This window comes from Triturus cristatus, chromosome 7, assembly GCF_964204655.1.
Source record: "Triturus cristatus chromosome 7, aTriCri1.1, whole genome shotgun sequence".
Taxonomy (NCBI): Eukaryota; Metazoa; Chordata; class Amphibia; order Caudata; family Salamandridae; genus Triturus; species Triturus cristatus.
In genome coordinates, this window is record NC_140590.1 from 1,781,281,370 (window position 1) to 1,781,304,438 (window position 23,069).

Sequence of the window (23,069 nt, forward strand, 5' to 3'; positions counted from 1 at the left end):
CTGCTCAGGGGTTATTAAACATTTCTGACTTTATGGAGTATCCTCGGGCATTTTGGTCAACTGGAACAAATCAATCATGATCCCGGTGGTGAGTCAAGCTGAAAAATCTTAAACATCTGGGTATGCAAGTCTTGCTGATCTCCCACTTGTGCTGGGACTCATATACTTACCTAGCTGCATAAATTGTCGTATAATTTGCATAACTGAGACATCCTCCCTCTCGCTCCACTGGTTGACATAATGTTAATCTAAATAATTGTACTGGCAAGGATGCCTTATACACTCCAAAACTTTACAATATGCTAGCCAGCTTCCTCAACAGGGTGTTTGAACTGGTCAGCAATTTGCTGTGGGGAGGCAAACCATCAAGGGTAGCCTTTGCTACGCATTTGCATCTGTGTACAATAGTGGACTAGACTCACTACCTTCTGTCATGGTGGTCACACTGCAAATGAAGCATAGGGACCATACGTGGATATGCTAAGGAGGCAGGTTGATGCAGGAAACCATTATTTGTCAGGGCTACAGATTTCCCAATTGTAGACCTAGGATGGATTCAAAGACTGAGACTATATTGGGATCTCCAAACTGGGTGAAGTCTGGGATACAAGCCATATGAAACCTGCAAGGTCCAGTGGGATCATATGAGCAAAATCACTATCTAGACATATATCCCCCCTCTCCTACCTTCATTAGATGCAGCAGGAATGATGCTGCCTTGGAAGCTTTGGCTTTAGTGGCATGTGCATCGCCACAGTCAACACTGAATGTGTATCTCCACACTCTGGTACAGATCTGCTGGGTCTTGATGGGAAGCTATAAAACATTACCTTCAGCGGACATGACAACACAATGGTGATCTTTCATGATATTAAAAAATGTACAACTGTCCTTCATGTTACCGTGTTTCTATTATCAGATACATGCCTTGTATACACTGTCTGTTTTCTCCACGGAACATTTCCTAACACATTTTTGAAGAAAGAATTAGTGGCCTAAACACAAGGATGAATGTGATCCAATCAGATTAACTGAAGCTTTCTCTATACTCTGTACTCTGCAAAGACTGGTTTCTTCAGCTTTCTGTATGCGTTTCACACTGCAAAGTCTTATTTCTTCATCAAATTGTACTGTTTTTTACACAGGTGTTTTCAACATCAGTATAGGTAAGTCATAATTTAGAGCTATAATTGTCCTTGTGAAAGGGCAACATTTACATTGGTTTAAAGAGCACCTAAAAGAGAATACTGAGCCATGACTGCTAGCGTATAGTTTCTGTCCTGATTTATAACACAGATGCTGCTGTTTGTGTGAAGGTTTACTATCAGTCATTTTATTTTTTGTCTTCTTCTTGTCTTGTCACACTGTGACATAGACCTGACATATGCACTCCAATTTTTCTTGTCTTTTTTTTCCCATTGCCAGCGCCCCCCTTCTCTCCTTCTATACCCTAAGTTTAGCCCATTCAATCAGTTCTGTGTCTAATGACTGTTATTTAAAACAGTTCACTGTGGGGGGATGCTATTCAGTGGGTGGGACAAAACAGGAGGCGAGAGATGAGAAAGGGGGCATGTTACAGTTGAGCAACAGAGGCTACAAGAGAGGAGGTGACATTTGAGTAACAAGAGAAATGATTGTGATGCACAAAATTAAACATGTTTCATCAAATTAAAAGTGTCAGGTTGAGAAACATGGAAAGCTACCCTATGGCACCAACAATGCTGAGACAGCCTAAATTATAGTTGGCATAGAATCACCTGCCTCCTTGATGGAATCCCTCCAGTACTCAATGGTGCTAGTAACTATGACCACAAACTTTGTACAAGCCCAGTTGTTCATTCATTGACTTACCTTGCCACCAACAGCCCATCCAACAATCACCTCTGTACAGGCATAAAAGTTTGTATTGTTAATACAAATCCCAGGTGCAATGTTGACGTTGGTGGAGTTTGGACAGCCGTAGACCAGGATGTGATGAACCAGATTTTTATTGCTGTCTTGTATGATCGAATCAAACTGTGAAGGGGTCACAGAGTAGAAAACGAGTTATGGAAAGTACATTTTGTTTCTTGTGAGAAGAAGAGGAAAGATTCAGGTCAAATTTATACTATTTAACATGAGAGTCCATTTTATTTCAATACCTTTGTTTTTATACTCTCTTGAGAATTTAATCCAAGGAGACTGTTATCTAATTTGCTTGGATCTTGACTCTGTCCATCCCCTTTGAAATCAGACTCTAGCTATTTGTACATTAGAAGGTATCCTATTGTACATGGTGAATGCCAGCGAGAAGATACAAGAAAGCACATTTTCACAATGTCCAGAAATCAACACATTTGACTCAAGTGTATGTGCTTGAGAGGCACCATGCTGACTTAGACAATGCACAATGACAAGTGAAACACATATTGTGAGTATAAAATGCATATGTAAATTTTGTTAGTGAGAAGGTAAGCAAATATGTATTTATTTAAACCTACCAGGTAATAACATTCAAGTAAAAATATATTAGAATATGCATAGTAAAAAACACATTAAGTTATACTTACTATTAATCAGATTATAACATTTAACTAACAAGACTTCATTTACATGGGGGTCCACAAAGGCAGGAACCTTTTCAGGATTTCAGGATATTCACATGCGATAAATTAACATACATTTATCTTAAATGACAATCATCTACATCATCAGTGGTTGTCCTCACAATTTGGGATATATCCAGCACAAATAGATTAAGGTCTGACATTCAAAAATGTGTATGTATCCATATTGCTCTGGCCATTAACTCTAGAGTGGTTCAACCTTCAAATTGCTCTCTTTCTTTGTGTACTTAAAAGTAGGGTTGGTCAGAACTCACAGAGTTTCACTCTATGAAATTCGGCGGGGTTACCAAAAAACTCCATCAAATTCCATCAAGTTCCGCAAGCGGGCTGATTTACCAGATCCAGAAGGAGAGTCATTACGTGTTTGAAGTACATGACCAATTGAATGTAGTCAAGCCCGACTCGAGTGGTTGAGAAACAATTAAGGGGCAAGATGGCGTCCGCACGACGGACGTGTGTGTGAGGAGCTCCTGGGTGACTCGTCTCTCCCGTTCAATTTGCGGAGTTAGATGCGCAGCGATGTAGAAGACAACATCGGTTTATTCGGAGTGCGCTGGGATTCTTCAATGTGGATGTTTTCGTAGCTGTATAAGTATGTAGACAGGCGCGTGCTCACCCATACTGCTATACGGTGGCCACTGAGAAGGAGCGGGATCGGATTGCAGCCTCACCTGAGCTGGATTGTTAATGGCAGCCTGTGGAACCTGCAGCCCGCGGCCAGGCTCGTGGTTGGGCTTGGAAATCTGAGAGCAGCTGGGTGTGTAATCATGGTTGGTTTGCCGGCTTGGAGAGAACAGTGCATTTAGGTAAAGTTTCTGATAAACCTTCCGTAAAATAAAATAACTTGGTCTTGGCTGTGAGCTGGCAGATTACGGGAAAAACGGCAGGAAGAGCCTTTTGGACAAACTTTTTTTAATCTAATCAATTCTATATTAATCCTCTGTACTAAACCTGTGTAAAAAAAAAAAAAAGCAACAAAATATAACAGCTGGGGAATTTGAAATTTATTGATTTTGTGTGCTTTGGGACATTGCTGGACACTATTGGAGGCTTGATATGGCACCTAAAACTGCTATAGGAGGGAAAACAAGAGCCACTGGGGAGGCTGCGGTAGGAACACGTGCAGCACTTGCAGCAAAAGGCTCTAAAGAACTGTCTGGCGTCGAGTGTCAGGATAGTACTCCACAGGGTACTGTACAAGGGACACCTAAGATACCGCAGATTTTTCAAGCGGCTGCCGGCAAAAAAGCGGTGACTTCTGTGACTATTTCTTCAAAATTTGATACCCTTAACGCCCAACAAAGGGGAGGTGAGCTGCTTGGTTCATTTATTGAGGAGAGTTGCTTACCTTTGGAACATGCTGTACCACCACAGGGCATTATTGACACTCTTAATGAACCGGCATTAATGGATGAGATTGGTATTATTAGTAATGATAGGAATGAACCTATTATTAGTAGTAAGGATAGTGAATTTTATTCGCATTCAGAGCATTCGCAAGAATCGGAAGAGTCTGATTTAGAAGGAAATCTCCAATTTCACGAGGAGGGGCTTGGTGATGTTACCTCTTTGGTAGGCAACCACACTAAAAATTCTTCTTTGGGGGGTATGTCTATAGAAGTACAAACTGTACGGAAGAAAGCTAAGGGTGGAACGACCGGATTAGCGATGACAGAAACATCTGATTGGGAACTCTCCAGTGGAGGGCCACTGCTCAAAGGTCTGGACTTATCTGACCAAGCCAGTGGGGGCCCGGTAGAGGAGATACAAGGTCATGCATCACTGGAAGCGATTTATAGGTTAATCTCAGCGCAGAGGTCGGAAACGCGGGCCGAAAAATTTAAAACACATACTGCATGTAGAAAGCTGCAAAACACAGTTAGACGGTTGGCAAAAACTTGCAACAACTTTACTGCCCAGATGGGGGAAGCAGAGACCCGTATTTCGCTGCTAGAAGATCAGATGGTGGCTCAAAAGGATGCTGTTGCAGACATAAAAGCCAATAAAGATGATATGCATGATAAGCTGGTCTATTTAGAAAACCGCCTGCGTCGTAATAATCTGCGCATTTTGGGGGTGCCAGAAGGATTTGAGGGGCAAGACGCACAAAAATTAGTAGTCGAGCTGTTTTAGGAAGTATTCCCTGAGTTGAAAGAATGGAACTGGTCGCAGGAAATACAGCGGGCACATAGGTTTCCGTTTCGACAACGGCCCGTAAGGAGTGGGCAAGTATTGCAACAGCCAAGGGCTATTCTGATTTCCCTCAATAATTTTCTGGCTAGGCAGGCACTGTACGATTTGGCCAGACCAAATAAGAAGAGAGCTGGTAAAGGGACGCAATTCTTTGTGAGACCTGACTACTGTCATTCTACAGTGGAGAAGAGATGGCAGTTGCGGCAGTTGATTACTCCTTTTCAAGCAAAAAGCGCACAAGCTTTTCTATTACAACCAGCTACATTAAAGACTGTAAACAGGGGGCAGACCCGTTTTTTTACTTCTGATGTTGTAGCCAAAGAATATCTTCTATATTTGGGCTGAGGATAATTATATAGGCAATGGACTTTATATTGAACGACATGATTTTCTTTTTGGATTAGTTTTTGCTATTTTCTATTTGTCTGCTTTCTGTTTTTTTCTTTCTTAGTCGTATATACTTATATATATAAATGATGCTGGAGAGGCGAGTACTAGTGGGCTATTCACCAAGCATCACAAGGACAATTGGCCCTAAAGCCCTATTGTTTGGGGAGGGTCACGGTCAGGGTGGGTGGGGGGGATTTGTGGGATGGTGTCAGGGGGGTCTAGAGGGTCACCTGGGGAGTAGAGGATTGGGTGGGAAGGTGTTAAAGGGTAAAAACTCAGTTCATAGCATGAGTTGTAGGAATTATAGAATTTGTTTTTCGGGAATATTGATGGCCATGTGGTATTTATATAGTAATGGCAGATAGGAGGCTGCGCATATGTACATTTAATGTTTGTGGATTAAACAATGTTCTTAAGAGGAAGCGTGTTACTGCTGAGTTGCGGTTAATTAACTCTGATATTCTCTGTTTGCAGGAGACACGTCCCCTGGGATAATCGTAGGACTTTATCTGAGCTGGGATTTAAATTACTATCAACTTCCAAGCAATCTACTATGAATAGGGGGTGGCGATTATGGCACGTCATGGTATAACCAGCAAGGGTAAAGAGAGAGTGGATAATTTTGGGAGGTGGGCCATTACTGAATGTATTTTAGGGGGGATTAAGACTGTGCTATGCGCAGTTTATGGTTCGAATTTGGACGAGGCTGAGACTTTGGAGTTTTTAAATGTTGAGCTGGCTTTTTGGGGGACCCCATTGATATTAGTTGGGGACTTTAATATACACGGGGAAGCACAGACATGGGAATCATATTTTAGTAATTACAAAGGGCGTAAGCCTAAAGTGTTTAGGGCTTTGCAACAATTGTTACAGAATCATGGATTAGTTGATGGATGGACGATAGGGAATCATGGAGATGGTGATCTTGGGTATACATTTTATTCATCCCCACATAATAAGTTTGTTCGGTTAGATTATATTATTTTACCTCGTTTTTTGACTGTGGGCTCAAAGATACAGGTGTGGCTCCGTATTTCATCAGATCATGGACCTGTGGTTATGGATCTTGTTAGCTTTACCCTCTCAAGGGAGCAGCGACCTTTCACATTTAATTAAAAAACTTTTAAGTGATGAGGAATATATTCATCATATTCAAACTTGGGCTACATTGTTTCTAGAGAGTAATAAAGGATCGGCTGCTCAACCAATGATTCGGGATTCCTTGAAAGCAGGGCTAAGGGGTGAAACATTTAGTTATGGTTGGGCTAAGCAGAAAAAACAGAAAGAACAAATGCTGGGTTTATGTGAGGAATTAAAGAAGGCTGAATGTGAACTTATACAAGCGGTTAGAGCAAATGTGGATAGTAAAGAGATGCAATCTAAGACGGCCTGTTGCAAGGCTAGAATTAATGGGATATGGAGCCAAGAAATTGCTGCTCAGTTTAAAATCTAGACAGAAAGATATGAATATGGGGAGACAACTGGCAGATGCTTAGCTCAAAGGATGCGGGGCAGACAAACCTCCCAGTGAATAGACAGTTTGGAAGATAGTAAAGGGGGTGTAGTTGAGACTATGGAAGGCATAATGGAGGTACTTCATTCATACTATAAAGCACTATATACTCAAGATCCTGTGGCGCAGGGCATTATAGAGCGATATCTCCGCAACTTAGACTTAACTGAAATAGGACTAGCTGAATGGGAGGAGCTAGAGGCTCCTATAACCATGCTAGAACTTCAGACAGCGTTAGCGGGATTAGCGCTAGGGAAAGCGGCAGGGCCGGATAAGCTCCCTTTGGAGGTTTATCGGATAATCTTTTCAATCATCAAGGATGATATGCTAGCCACGTTTTTAGAAGCTCAATGTGGGAACCCCCCACCTTCTTGGGATCATGCCAATATAGTGATTTTTAAGAAGCAGGATAAGCCTCCTAGGCTCCCGGGGTCGTACAGACCGATATTATTAATAAATGCTGATAGTAAGGTGTATTAAAAAATCCTTGCAACTCGGCTAGCACAAGTTATATCATCGTTGGTATCTCGGTACCAGCATGGCTTTTTGCCTGGTAGGAGTACAGTAAATCATATACATAGGGTAATCTCGCTGATAGACTATGCTACCATATGCCAAAAGCATATAGGTGTAATTTTTTTAGATGCCATTTGATCGTGTATCGTAGTCGTTTTTGTGGGCTACAATGCGAAAGATGGGGTTTGGTCCCCAATGTTTGTTAGCATTGCAGACTATGTATAAACGACCCCGGGCAAGAATTTGTACGATGGGGAAAGAGTCATCTTTTGTATATATATCTAGGGGCACCTGGCATGGATGCCCCTGTTCACCTCTACTTTTTGCTATTTACATTAACCCATTGTTGGAAATACTGGAGTCCACCAATGGTATACAGTCGATGGTAGTGGGGCAATATCAGACGCGTGTCCTCGCTTACGCCGATGATATAGTGGTAATAACATCTGACCCAGAGCAAGCACTAAGGGAGATCGAGACTCAGACTCAGCAGTACGGGGAAGTAGCTGGATATAAGCTAAATGTTTCTAAAACCCAAGTTGTTTGTACTGAGGGACTTTGTCCTGGTGATGTCCGTGTCACACATGAAGCGAGATATTTGGGCATAAAGATCAGGATGTCACTTCAAGAGATAGTTGAAGTGAACTAGGCAGATATACTTGCTGCTGCAAAAAGTCAATTGGAAAAGGTAGAGTGTCTCCATTTATCAATGGTAGGACGTAGCAATGTTTTAAAAATGCGTATACACCCCTGGGTAATGTACTATTTTAGGACGGTATTGCTAGAGCTGACACGAGTACAATTAATGCAGCTCCAGTCTATTAAAGATAGGTTTATATGGGGGGTGGAAGAAAAATCGGCGTGCTTCAAAATATATGACGCTTCCACTGACACGTGGTGGATGGGGGGTGCTGAATTTTGTTTTTTATTATCTAGTTTCCTTTCTGCAGAATATGCAGTATCTGGTGATTGGGGCTGAAGCAAGGCCATTCAAAGATCCTAACATATATCAGATGCTGTTGGGGACTCAGGGAAGTGAGGCCCTGCTTAAGTTCTATGAACCAAGCTATTTTAAAGAACTCAATTTAAAACCGTATCTGCTGCATGTAGAGCCTGGAAGATGATACGCAAAATTGTATCTATAAATCGCATAGGTTACTATACACTGTTCAATTCTATGGAAATTTTTCCTTCGGTGTTCTGGGTTACAAAGATGGCTATTTGGAAGGGCAAGGGGATACAACGCCTAGGGGATATTTACAGGGATGGGATAATTATTCCTTTTTCTGATTTAGTGGAACGACATAAAATATCTAAGCATGACTTCTTCAAATATTTGCAAATTCTTGACTTTATTAACAAACATTGCAGATACACGTCTATAACAACCAATGATTTATTAGAGGCATTGTCTAAAAAAGCCAAAATTGGGGCACTGTATGACATATTATTGGCGACTCAGAGGGATGATATTGAGATGCATGATGTGAAGTGGAGAGATAGATTTGGTAATACTGGCTCATATGTGCAATCATCAATTGATATGGCAAGTAAAGTTATATTGACGGCAAATCTACGCACCCAACACTATAAAACCTTGTTTAATTTATATTATACACCTGTTAAGATGATGAAGTGGGGTGGGATGTACGATGAGAAATGCTTCAGGTGCCAGGCGGAGAAAGCTGATATTGTTATGTTATGTTATGTTAGGTTGTTTTTATAAAGCGCACAATTCACCCTGGGGCATCTAGGCGCTAACTGGGAGACTATACTGAGGAAGGAAGACACTGCATCTCAAAAGGGAGTCAAATTTGGAACAAGAACGCTTTTAGATGTTTCCTAAAGATGATTAGTGAAGGGATTTTTCGAACAGCTATAGGGAGCTTATTCCAGTAGCTCGGAGCTAAATATGAAGAAGCTCTCCCTCCAGTGCGGGTAAGACGAATTCTGGGGACCTGGAGAAGGTCTAAAGTGCTGGATCTAAGTTTCCTACCTGGGGAGTACTTAACCAGTTTTTTTCGCAGGTAAAGAGGGCCACTTTCCTTCAGTGCGTTGTATGTAAGGCAACAGATCTTGAAAAAAGATCTGTTCTTTATTGTTAGCCAGTGCAACTCCCTCAGGAGGGGGATTGAAGCTGACCCTGCCGGGCGATTCAAAATCAGTCGTGCTGCCGTGTTCTGAATCACTTGCAGTTTCGCCAGTTGAGTTTGACCCACTTCAGCCAGCAAGGCATTACCATAGTCCAGACGGCTAATAACCATCGCCTGGACCAAGGTTCTGCGCTGGGATGTAGGCAGATAGGGAAAGATTTTTCTGAGAAGCCTTAAACCATAGTAGCATGAGCTTACTGTCGCCGCCACATGACCTTTCATGGTCAAGGCCTGATCCAGTTTTAGGCCGAGATTTTTTACTGACTGTTTAGGGGTGGGGGCCTGACCCAATTGGATAGGCCACCAGTCATCACACCAACTATTTATGGCTTTTCCCATCAACATTACCTCTGTTTTTTCTGGGTTGAGCTGGAGGCAGTTTCTTGCCATCCAGTCATAGATGGTAAGCATTCCGGAGGCAAAACGAAATTTGTCGAGCTCTGGGTTTGGTCCAATGGTATACATAAGCTGAGTATCATCAGCATATGAAATAATCTCAAAACTCAGGCGCTCGACTATTTGTGCCAGCGGAGCCATGTATATATTGAAAAGGGTGGGACTCAAACAGGAGCCTTGCGGAACTCCCCTATCCAGCAACATTTTGCCTGAGGCGTACGGTCCCAGCATAACAGTTTGGGTTCTTTCAGACAGGTAATGTTCAAGCCATTTAAGGGCTGTCCCATTTATGCCACAATCCAGGAGTCTCTCCAACAGCTTCGAGTGTGAAATAGTATCAAAAGCTGCGGAGAGATCTAGGAGGATCAGAATGACTGATCCTCCCCTGTCGACAGTTAATCTAAGCGAGTCCGTTACCGCTAAAACGGCGGTTTCAGTACTAAAGCCTGGACGGTAGCTAGACTGTGAGGGGTCCAGAATGTGATTATCCTCCAGATACGAGCTTAACTGTCGATTGATGATACTTTCCAGGATTTTTCCTAGCAGTGGTAACAGGGAAATGGGGCGATAATTACCCAGAACCAAAGGGTTCCCTGAGGATTTTTTAAATATGGGGCGAACAATCGCCTCTTTCCAGGTGGCAGGAATGGTACCCGAGAGGATAGAGTGGTTGAACATATCTCGGATTGCCGTGGCACAGGTAGGTGCCAGTGACGCCATGATTTTCGGTGGGCAGATATCTAGTGGGGATCCCGATTTAGCCCCCGTAAGGTCTTTAATGACCTCCTCTAATGTGGCTAGTTCAAAACAGTTTAGGGAGCATGCTATTATCTTATTCCGCTCCTTGGATGTTTGTGAAGGAGCCACATCAAGAATAGTAGAAGGAGGAAAGTTTGCGTAGATATTTAGTATCTTTTCGCGAAAATAGATAGCCAAGGAGTCACATAGCTCCTGGGATTCCTGAGGCAGCTGTCTGAAGGCTTTAGGGGAGACAAAATCCCGGACAATACTAAACAAGGTTTTCTGGGAGTTGCTTGCATTATCGATATGACTGATAATAAATTGCCGTCTAGCGGCCTTTAGATTCAGATGGTAATTGGACAGTGCCTTCCTATACAAACCCCTATTTTCCTCGGTCTTGCTGGTACGCCATCTTCTTTCCAGTCGCCGGCAGCTGGCCCTTTATAGCTTCAATTCCACTGAATACCAGGGAGTGGAGGATCTTCGAGGGGCAGAAGTCACTTGTTTTTTTTGGTATGACTGCATCAAAGGCCACTTCTAAAGCGGTATTGAAAGTCTCCAATTGTTTGGAACTTCCATAGTATTGACTGTCTGATCAAGGGAGAATACCTCATTAAATGCCACGGGAGTGAGATTACACCAGGTCCTCCGTTGCTCATTAGGTTGTCTAATGGGCCGTTTTAAACTATTTTGGCCTGAATGCTGTATGTGGATCATGACCATATAATAGTCCATCCATAACAGGGGGTCTGGGGGATCGCATTGAATCCGATCAGAATTGGAAAAGACCAGCTCCAATAGATGCCCTGCGTTATGGGTAGGACCTTTGATTCTTTGGGTAAGTCCCATGAGTTCAAGGGAAGTAAATAATTTATTTACTTCAGAGTCATCCACTTTTTCCCCATGGAAATTAAAGTCTCCCAACAGAAGAAAAGTATTTGCTTCCAATACATGAAGTGCCAGATATTCCACTAGGTTGTCTGCAAATTTTGTTTTTGGTCCTGGGGGCCGATATACTAAGGCTCCATACCAGGTATCAGAAGGGGAAACGAAAACTTTGAAAATCCCTAGTTCTAAGCAGTCATTGCTAACCGTAAAAACCCATTTCACATCTAGATCTTTTTTAAAAGCAATGGCAATCCCTCCTCCTTTTTTGCTTTTCCGGTCCAGGTGGATACATTTATAGTTCTCTGGTATAGCCAGAGTGATTATGGCGTGATTTAGGGGATAGCCATGTTTCTGTGAAGAAACACAAGGTGGGATCATGTAAGATCATCATGTCCCATATTTCAAAAGGATGTTTAACTAGGGATCTAACGTTGCATAGAATATTTTTGTGGGACATAACTCCTGGCTCTACTGTATCGCCCCGAGGAGCGGAGACTTCTACAGATACTGTCATTTGAAATTGACAGTTATTGCAGGTGACAGGGCCTTCTAGCATAAGGGGACACATCTGCGTACAGTTGATAAAAGGACATTTATTCACTTGTGCCTGTATGTTTATTTGACGTAAGGCATCTGCGGAATAGCATACCGGTGGCGAATGAGCCCTGGGAGTGGCAGCATTTCTGGCCTCTGGTCTCGTTTGGGCGCGGACGGGCTTGCCTTTGGTGCGCCTTTTGCACATATATGTACATATATTCTTTGATTGTATAGTTTTAAAACAATTCTTAGCTGACATCTCAGAATTTCTATTGCAAACTACCGGGGTTGATGTCCATATCTCTAGAGAGATTATGTTATTAGGTGTGGGCGAGGATATTGAACCTACGCATATTCGCTATCCTTTTCGATATTTTATATTTATAGCTATGGCTGTTGCCCGATTATGTGTCGCTTCTATGTGGTTGCAATCAGAGGCGCCATCCATCATATGAAATGTGGCGTGCTAAGTTTTATAACGTGTTTAATCTTGAATTCAGCCTCTACCGCATAAGATCTTTGAGGAAGAAACAACTAGGGATTAAAATTTGGCAGCCGATGCTACAATATATGGAGTTGTTGACTTAAAATGCAGCTGCTTTTCTATTATTATTGTTTTCTCTCTTATGTTTGTTTTAATGTGATTTATGCTTGGCGCTACTACATGCAATTGTGCAATATTTCTATGATTTAATTGATTGATTCATATATGTTATTTGCTATGAACTGAATAATAAAGAAATAAAAAAAAAAAAATGAATGTAGTCAAGCCCTAAGCTCCCGCTCCAAAAAATCACCCACCAAAGTGCTTCAATAAATTGACAAAATCTGTAAATGAAATGCCAGACGTGTGGAAAGAAACAATGCCAACCAGCAGTGCAGTACCAGGAGGACTCCTGAGCTGAATGCTCTGTGCCCCAGCCGAGTGCTGGCTACCACAGAGGGCAGCCGGAGAAAGCACCCGAGCCCCAGACAGGTGCTGCCGCCAAGATGAAGCAGCCATGCACAAGGTATGCAACCGACCACCCGGGCACATCACAGAGGGTGGTGACCTGAACTTCGAATGGTTGAAGGAATTGTGTGATTGGATTGGCTCGAGAAGCTCCACATATCTGCTTAACACTAGACCACCAATCACAGTGGCCATTTTGTGTATACGCAGCCTATCCAAAACTATAGGTGCCAGATAGGTGGTGGTGAGGGTGCAGGTAAACTCTGCTCCACCAGTGGTAGGCAGAGTTTTTGCCAAACTCCGTGCCCCCCATGGAGCAAAAAGTAGCAAAACTGCACAAACTCCACATGTGTAGTGGAGTTTGCTGCCCACCCCTACTTGAAACCAGTCAGAGAAAATTCCTTCCTTTTTTCAACGGACCACAATGACTTCTGTTTGAGGCAAATCTATAAGTGAGTGAGATGATTTCTGGCCGACCAAAGCCTGATCTGGTAGTTACCAGGTATTAACCTATCTGCCTATGTTATACTTTTGAATCATAGTACACATTGCTGCAGAATTACATTTTTTATATACATATTTGTAGCAATATCTATTTTCTGAGGGGATTTGAGACATTTTAGCTAAACACATCCACAGTTTGGCCCATTTTTAAATGTTGGCCTTATACTTTCTAAGTAGCCCTTTACTGGGCATGCAATTGTATTCTTATTTCTGATCCATTAACTACCTTTTGAAAGTAATTAATATTCTAGAGCATAACTTAAAAAAAAATAGGGAACCACAAAAGATCTTTTGACTTGGATATTCCTTATGTCATAAAACAGTAAAAGCCCAGCCTGGCAACAATAAATATGCATCAGTCTTATGCCCTGATCACTTCCTCTTTCTCCATCTTGATTTCTGGATCCCACTGCCTTTCTGACCTCAATGGGGCCGATTCACAGAACGAACTTAAGACAAAATCCTAAACTTACTACTTTTGGTATTCACAGAAGTTAGGATTTTGTCTTAAGTTTGTCTTAAGACAAACTTAAGACAGACTTAAGACAGTCTTAAGACAAACTTAAGACAGACTTAAGACAGTCTTAAGACAGACTTAAGACAAACTTAAGACAGACTTAAGACAGACTTAAGACAGACTTAAGACAAACTTAAGAAAAAATCCTAACTTAAGTCTGTCTTAAGTCTGTCTTAAGTTTGTCTTAAGTCTGTCTTAAGACTGTCTTAAGTCTGTCTTAAGACTGTCTTAAGCTTAAGTCTGTCTTAAGTTTGTCTTAAGACAAACTTAAGACAAAATCCTAACTTCTGTGAATACCAAAAGTAGTAAGTTTAGGATTTTGTCTTAAGTTAGTTCTGTGAATCAGGCCCTATATATCTGCATTCTTGACTTTTCTCTCTTTTGGCTCTGACCCATAATCTGTTCTCATTTTTCCTGTGCCCAATGTTGTGTCTGCTTTTTTCCCTGTTATTTATGTTTCCAAGTCCCAGTTCTGCCTTCCTTTCATTAATGGTTCTCAGACTCCTTGTACTTGGCTCTTTCCCTGCACCTGTGCTCTTCCCCTGAGTCTCCAACTTTTCTGCCTGGTGATCCCAGAGTGCAGCTGCTAGTAACTGACCTTGCTACTAAGTCCCCTACTGCTCTGTTTGATCCTGCTACAACAATGCAGACTTGCCGTCTGATTTCTGGTTTCATAGTTGTTGATTCCCTGTTCCTGGTCTTATTAGTTATTTGTGTCTGTTGTTTGTCTCTTATTTATCTTGCCTTTTGGTTCCATTGCTTGTCTTGTTCCTATTTCTGATTGCACACATATAGACCTTTCTTGCATTTGCAGATTCCTTGTGTTGTCTTTTGCGTTCCTGTTCTGACTGCATATTCCTGTCTTGTCCTAGGTAGTGTGCGGTTCACACTTCTGTGTATCCCATTTCAGGCATGCATCCCTTTTCCAGTCCAGCTTTTCCCTGAGCTCAGTTTCTGTGTACCTGCCACTGCTTGTCTTCTTGTGTGTGATATTATGACCTTAATTTTCATTGCTTCCAAAGGGTGCCAGTTAAAGTCCAAGGCTTGTGCCTTGGCACTGAGAGCCACCCAGTAATTCTTCTGCACAGAAGCTCCAGGATGTTTCCCTAAACTATGCAAAAGTAATTCGCTCCTTGCCTTCATGTCAGATCTTTTCAGTATCCAGAAAGGTCACTACCAAGGAATAGACAAAGTATCATTTATGACAGTTTGTCTATTTTTCCCCTGCTTTCACCATTTCTGTTATTTGTACTAGTGTTATTGTAATAGTTTCCACTGCAGACTTTCCAGTTCACTGTTCACTACTTATTTCAACATGCTTGAATCCTCAGCTTTCATCCTGATGTCCTTCCAACCTTCAGGTACTCTCTTGTTTATATATAGCCCCTTCTCTGGAAAACGTTTGCCATGCATAGAGCAACAACCCCACCTGTTACCTTTCCTTGTTCTTAACTCTGATATAGTCCCTGACAGGTTGTCTTAAAAATCAGTAGATCCCCTGACAATGCTGTTTTTAGGTCAACTAAAATAATGGGCTTTGTTCAGAACCTTATATTTAGCCATGACCAAATACATTTTAGAGGTCTGCTCTTTGTTGGATCAACAAATGTAGTCAGTTTCATGTGCTGGACAGGCATATGTTATGCAAGTGTGTAACCAAACTCCATCATAAGGTAGTGGTTTGCAGTCAAATAAATTCACAACATTTTGGAGCAATAATGCTGAAATGTTCTTTTCTCGTGGTGATATAATAACAGTTGTAAAGTGAACTACATGGCAACTTGGTCTCATGGATAATGTAGTATATTGAGGGAGGTATAAAAAAATTACCTTATAGATATGATTTTTTTCAGTCAGTTGTGGCAGCGGAATGTATGCACATCCGTAGGTGGTTGCATCAGGTGGTAAAGAAAACTAAACATTGGAGAGAAAAAAGAATGATGTTATAATTTCAGCAACCTTCGCTGGCCATAATGAAGGTGATTCAAAGTGTCTGGTATTAAAGAGCCAAGAGGAAATAGTGTTAAGACAGAAATCCTATATGACTTAAAATTGAGTATGCATTTGAGAGAAATACTTAGTGCAACCTTGTTTTTAAAAATGAGTGAAAACTCTGATGTAACTTTAAAACACCTATCCAGGAGTCTTCCATCTTGGTTAAGTTAAAGCCCCAAATCATATGCAATGAAGTGCCAAGGGCCCGATGCACCTATTGCTTTGCCACCCAACCTACATTTTGCACTGCAACACATGCTGCAACTCATGTACACATCTATCACTGTGCAATATGACCATTCAATAGGATTTGATTAATCCAACCATATGAATATTATAGAGGCTTGCTTCCATTTTTGAAATCCTGCAGAAAGCCGATGAATACAGAGATGGAGGCCCGTAAGGTACAGCAGACCTTCAACCGTGCATTCAAAATCTTAAATTGCTATTTTTCTTAAGGAACAGATTCAGCATTCAGAATAAAATTAGCATGCTGCAAGTGGACATCATGGGGACCTATTTTTCCCTGTCTTCTCTCACCTGTGCCTGTAGCTGGTATCGTCATAGTGGAAGCTGACTGCCTTTAATGGTTTTCACTTTGTGAATGACTGTGAGGAATGTGATGTATTATATGGTGTGACTGTGCGTCTTCACCGTGTAATACACTCATCAACTTGTCTTGTTTCCAGTCAGGTTCACTTGAGAACCTTATCATAACCATGGGTAGCTGTGGCTTCAAGTAATCAGGCTGTGTAAGAGTGCAAAGCATTTCAATGTACCAACACAGCTGAACAAGAAAGAAACACAATAAGGAACTCCAACACCAATTCATAAAAACAGCAGTTTTTTAAATGAATTGTTAGACACTGAAACTAGGAAAATCCACTGAAGGGTTCTGGAGATATAAATATTCAAGAAATTCATAAATCATAGATTTCCACTCCAAAAAGTATTGGCCACTACCACGGCTAGCCATAAAGTAAAAAACCTCATAGAGACAAAATATGTTGTTTTTGGATACTCCAGCTTATTTAGCTGACTATCCGTGGCAGGGAGCAAGTCAAGGGGGCCTATGGGGCTTATGTGGACAGTTACCTCAAGGCCAAAGCTGTCTCCAGTGCTGTTCCAGTCCATAGTCACCAACCACTATGGACTCAATGGAGTGGTCCTGATGCAAGGTGTACAAGATGCTGAAAATGCTGAAGGATATTGATGGTGCTGCACTGAGGAAGGGGGTAGTTCTGGGGCTACTTCTCAGTCCACGGTCACAGTGAGATGACTTTAGCCGCAGCGGTCAAAGTCCTTCGAATTTGGGGTGAAGTCCAGCCAAAAATAGTTACCACTGGTCTACTGGTCTCCGGCCACAGTAAAACAATCTGAACAATACACATTGATTCTAATTTTGACTTGGTTACAGCATTTAAGCTAAAATACTGTCACGTGCAGATACTACATTCTGCCCAATTTACAAAATAGTTTTCTGCCTGTGAAGCATCCTTGATTTTCTACAATTTTCACCATTTTGTGTTACACAGGACACTGCATGATTTTCCCCTCTGGAATTTGGTTTTAGTAGAACGGTCTCCATCAGAGACATTTTCTTATTGAGCAAGACATTTATTGCTGCTTGTGTGTCTTTTGAAGGAGATGTTAGCCCTTGTGTGCATTTTTCGCATTGCGTGTTCACCAATGGTGTTCAGCAAAATACTTGCATCTTCACAAAGTTTTCAGGAAAATAACACATATTACTTAAATTAAAAGATTTTGAATTTTGCACTCCATGATTTAAAAACCTAAGCAGCTGGTCCATCTTGCCACTGGCTATGACCAAACTTCCTCCCTGTTAACTAGATTTCAGAGCTATACTATTGGCACATAGATTTGTCAACATTTGCCTAGAATCCAAAGACTTTTTTAAACTTATGTAGTGGTCTCATGAATCCTTGGAAGTATTCATGGAAGCCTGATGGTGAAGACAATACTTTCTTACTGCTATCTGACCCTACCTAAATTCTCTTAGTATACTCCTGCACTATTTGTATGTAAGCATTTCAACTGCCATATTACTCCATTTAGTAATGTGTGAGGGACCCAGTGGGAAACATTCAGTAGGTGTATCGGCAGAGATGTGGACTTGATGCGAGTGTGACTACAGGCTACACTGTACCCGGAAGAACCATGGGGCATTAGCCAAGTGATATAAATAAATACAGACGATGCTCTCCAGTTAGGTGGTATACATATATACACCTTTCAGTTGCGTGTAGTGAATGTATATCCAGTTAGATCTGAGCAGGAGGGGTACCAGGGATTTACTATCCCTAGGTCCTAATGAAAAGCCAATAGGGATACAGCTTGAAACATATAGAGCCTTTAAGAACCTGGTACATGACGCACTACTTTCCTAAGCCCCACCCCTCCCCGTTTTTAACCATACCGACTAGGGGTCAGATTAAATTTAAATAACCCACTAGATCAACTCCCCACCACTCCTTCACTTACACCAACTCCTTTCTCACTATATAGTCATCTAAGTGCACCCACACAATCTGTAGGTTGTAGCACGCCCTGCTCCACAGTAGAACTGGATGGACCCAATGATGAAGCATGCCACCAAGGGGTAACCCTGGTTAGTGAGGGCTTTTTTTTCCAGTGGAGGGTTCGTATTTCCTTGGCACTGTTGGGTTTTGCTACACTGATTTAGAAACTCCATTTAGTAAGCAATTGGTACATTTTTTAACCTAATTTAATTTAATATTTTTATAGTGTGATTATATTTCAAATTCCTGCCTCCATTATTTTCTATAGGAAGTATTAGAGTACTAGTGGTTGGCCATTTGCGGTGCTGGGCATACTCTGAGCTGGAGTAGATTTACTACTGTTTTTGGATTTTTTTGGCTGTAATAGTTTTAGAAGTGGAGTATGTGGATAGTAATGGGCTCACTATAGTTAGGTGAGTGCATGCCCTTCCCTAAACCTCCATAGTCATCTGTTAACCCCTTCTTACACTTCCCTAAATTCATTTATTTTGAATAAATACACTCCATTTTTCAACCACTCCTCCTGGTCCCTCCAATATTTACTATCAAGTAGTAAAATTACATGTGTGAGTATCTCCCTCTAGAAAAGATAGGGGAGATGGAGGTGGAGAATTACATCCGTTGGTTTGTGAATAGCATTTTGTAGTACTTTAAAAGTATTAATGTAGTACTACTAAACACACTACAACATGCAGTTTGTGAATAGGAAATCTATATCTGGTGATTTGTGCTCTGATGTTTGCAGTGGCTTGGGTACAATCCTGTTCTGGCATGTAATATAAACTCATTTAACCTCAACAGCAGCATCCTCGGGTGCCTTGTCATTCTTCAAATCCAAAGAGCTTCGGCCAGCACCGGAGGGCCTTAAAGACACTTAAGACCAGATTGGCACAATGTTCTCCCTCAGTAAAAGGTGATTTCTTAGTTCTAATTTCATCTTCTAGCCTTGATGAGATTCACCATTTTTGCTGTGTCAAACATGAGACCTGACCCCATAGTAATACACAGACAAGAGAGTTAAACATGTAGTTATGTTTAGACATGAGAGTTGATGTGAAGTTTTGTTAAGGCATGAGAGTTGAGCCTGTAGTAAGGTTCAGACATGATAGTTGAACCTGTCACAATGTTTAGACATGTGATTTGAACCTGTAGTTGTGTTCAGACATGAGAGATGAGACTGTAATAATGTTCAGATATGAGAATAGACCTGTTGACCCTATAATAATGATCAGACATTGAGAGTTTAACCTGTATTAATGTTCACACATTAGAAATGAACATCTAGTAATGTTCCATTTAGTTTAATCAAGGAATCTTTACTTGGTTGGGCCCAGGAATTCCATTTTAAAAGACGATATTTAGGGAGACTGAGGCCCCTTCCCATCTCATTCCTAGCATCCCATAGATTCTTAATGAAAAGATGTGCAGCTCTTTGTTATTTTTCAGTCTGCAACAGAATGAAGCTCCTCAAGAAAAAGTCAATGGGAAGCAAAATCTGTGACCTTTTGCAGTAGTGAGAAACTGACCCTGTGGCAGAAGTAGCTGCTCAGGGCTGCAGTGTAACTAGTGGCAAGAAGCACTCGGTTCCAGTTCTCCGGTGGGAGCCACACACTCACCCACAACAAAGTTATTACTAGTACATGAAAAGATGTGCAGCTCTTTGTTATTTTTCAGTCTGCAACAGAATGAAGCTCCTCAAGAAAAAGTCAATGGGAAGCAAAATCTGTGACCTTTTGCAGTAGTGAGAAACTGACCCTGTGGCAGAAGTAGCTGCTCAGGGCTGCAGTGTAACTAGTGGCAAGAAGCACTCGGTTCCAGTTCTCCGGTGGGAGCCACACACTCACCCACAACAAAGTTATTACTAGTACTGCACCAACACAGGCTCTTAACGCCTCGCGGCCCCCGCTTCGCGGGTGCCGCTCGCAGGCTTGCCATTGCTCGCTACATACCTGGGCTCTTGCTGCTGGATTTCGTGGCTTACTGTGGACCCTGCCGTGGACGCTGTGCTGATTGGGGGGTGTTTTAACTTTGTGCATTCCAATCCAGGACTGCGAGGACCAGGCTGCTTGGCGGTGTTCGCAGCTGCCTCCTCTTCCCGGCCCCTCCCTCCGCAGGCTCTTAACGCCTCGCGGCCCCCGCTTCGCGGGCGCCGCTCGCAGGCTTGCCATTGCTCGCTACATACCTGGGCTCTTGCTGCTGGATTTCGTGGCTTACTGTGGACCCTGCCGTGGACGCTGTGCTGATTGGGGGGTGTTTTAACTTTGTGCATTCCAATCCGGGACTGCGAGGACCAGGCTGCTTGGCGGTGTTCGCAGCTGCCTCCTCTTCCCGGCCCCTCCCTCCGCAGGCTCTTAACGCCTCGCGGCCCCCGCTTCGCGGGAGCCGCTCGCAGGCTTGCCATTGCTCGCTACATACCTGGGCTCTTGCTGCTGGATTTCGTGGCTTACTGTGGACCCTGCCGTGGATGCTGTGCTGATTGGGGGGTGTTTTAACTTTGTGCATTCAAATCCGGGACTGCGAGGACCAGGCTGCTTGGCGGTGTTCGCAGCTGCCTCCTCTTCCCGGCCCCTCCCCCTATTTCCCCCAGTCCTTATAGCTCAGCCTTGTTTCCACGCACAAGCGGGACGCGCGCGGGACGTAGCCCGGGCAAAGGGTGGGCCCTCTTAGGCCCTCAGAGGCCGAGTGAGGCCGGGCTGGGCTTGGTTATTAACCCGCTAGTACCTTGTAGTGCCTGCATACGCGCACACCCTGCGATACTCTCCTACCATGACCAACAGCTCTACTAAAGCTGTACATGAATTGACGGGGGTTATGTCAACCGGCCCGTTAGATACCTACTTTAAAAAGGTGCTACATGAGGAGGAAAAGGACAATACCTTGGCCAAACGTAGAACTGAGCGTCGTCGCTCCATTGAAAATCTAAAGCTTAGGACTCCTGAAAACTCTAACTTCCAGGTCCCCTTTTGTGTTGGTGACAGTTGTAATGCCATAGCTGACCCTCTTATACAGTCGAGTGATTCTCTCCCGCTAAGGGAACGTGCCCTCATACCTTCTGCTCCTAAAGAGCAGGACATTCATGAAAATCATGCCCCTGGATTTTCTAGTTCTCCCCAAGTTGTAAATAAATCTACGCCACCACTTGGTAAACAGGCCAAGAAGTATACTAAGCCGCTCAAAGCAGTTAAGACTCATGGTCCACCTCCGAGCAAGAGAAGATGCAAGAAAGGGGGAGTCTCAGCTAAACTTAAGACCAACCACTCTGATTTTGGGAAACATGCATTGAAAGCCATAAACTTAGCAAAAGGGACAGCAGACGAAGCGATTATTACATCTAAATCGCCTCCTCCAGCTTCAATAGCTACCCTTGAACCCGAAGCGCCCCCTATTGAGTTAGGTTTCATCTCTGTTGATTCACTATCATTAGCTACCCCTTCTGCTGTCTACCAGGACGTTTGGGGCCAGGTGATCAAGTCCCTTATTGCACCGCTTATTGAAAGTTTATTAAGAGTCGAGAAAAGACTTGCGGACTTAGAATCCGTTATAAGTAAGAAAACAGAACTGACTATAGGACAGGGGAAGGTGGTTGCTTCTAGTGGCTTAGATCCTATAGCTGAGGTACCTAACCCCAATCCCCACTTTTCCAAGGCTATAGTTCAGCCACCTAACCAGTTAGCTGCGATTCATTATGGGTCACTGCCCTCCACGACTGGGAGCACCCAGGGAGCGACCACATTGGATGATCTAGAGGGGGGGGGAATAAACGCCCACATAATCACTTTGCGGGACAAGAGGGAAAGTTCCAGTATTGACAAGCCCGTAATAAATAACATGCCACAAGTTGACCTGCCTCCCGAAGCTGTGCCCTTGGTGGTTGTTTTGACGGGGGTTCCACCTTTGATGGATAATAAAAGAGAAGGGTATACTGAGCTAAAAAATAAAACCATGTATTGGCTTAGTAGTCATAGACCAATTGAGGAGAACATCAACGGGGAGATATTACACGTCAGACGTCTCCCATGGCTGGGTGGTAAAAGTAAAAACATCGAGGGAGACATCGTGGTAGTAAACTTTAGAGACCCACGAGCAGTTAAGCACATCTTGGATTGGCCCCCCGAAAACGGTAACAATGGCATCATTCCACGTGCGTTAACTTACTTTTACCCCAGATCGTTGGTGTTCCCCCCTTCCCGTATAACTAAGCAGGTCTTATCGTACCCCACTCCAACAGGTACATTTATACCTAGCTATTTGACATACGCCCCACATACTACCCATGTTGTTGACCCTACAAGGTGGAACTTTATTCCCCCTAGATCCACCAGGAACTACAAGAGAGGATGGGACCATTTGAGGCCCTCCACTCCCTTAGAGACAGCGAACCGGTTCGAAGCTCTCTCTAGCTTGGCAGACTGTGATTGAAGGTTAATGTCCCCTCAGGGCCGAGAGGGACGAGTAGGTTCACCCAGTCTTGAGGTTGGCACTCGCGAGATGTGTCTGGAAGACTCTGGAGCTGTCCCTGTGATCACAGGATTATCCCCGCCAATTGGAATTGCTACTGGCAGGACTGTATCCCCCTACTCACTCGCACCCTCGGGCTATAGTGCTGCAGACCCCAGGTTGCTAGACCC

At 42.9% G+C, this 23,069-nt stretch overlaps 1 protein-coding gene across 1 annotated transcript in view; it reads right to left on the minus strand.

The window, feature by feature from the left end:
* LOC146813095 (putative DBH-like monooxygenase protein 2) overlaps window positions 1-23,069 on the minus strand; it is a 786,120-nt gene that overhangs the window by 676,770 nt on the left and 86,281 nt on the right. The window contains exons 4-5 of the mRNA XM_085620073.1: window positions 15,737-15,820; window positions 1,852-2,016 (exon numbers count right to left, since the gene is read on the minus strand). Coding sequence (XP_085476199.1) covers window positions 1,852-2,016; window positions 15,737-15,820 — 249 coding nt within the window. The remainder of the gene's footprint in view (window positions 1-1,851; window positions 2,017-15,736; window positions 15,821-23,069) is intronic.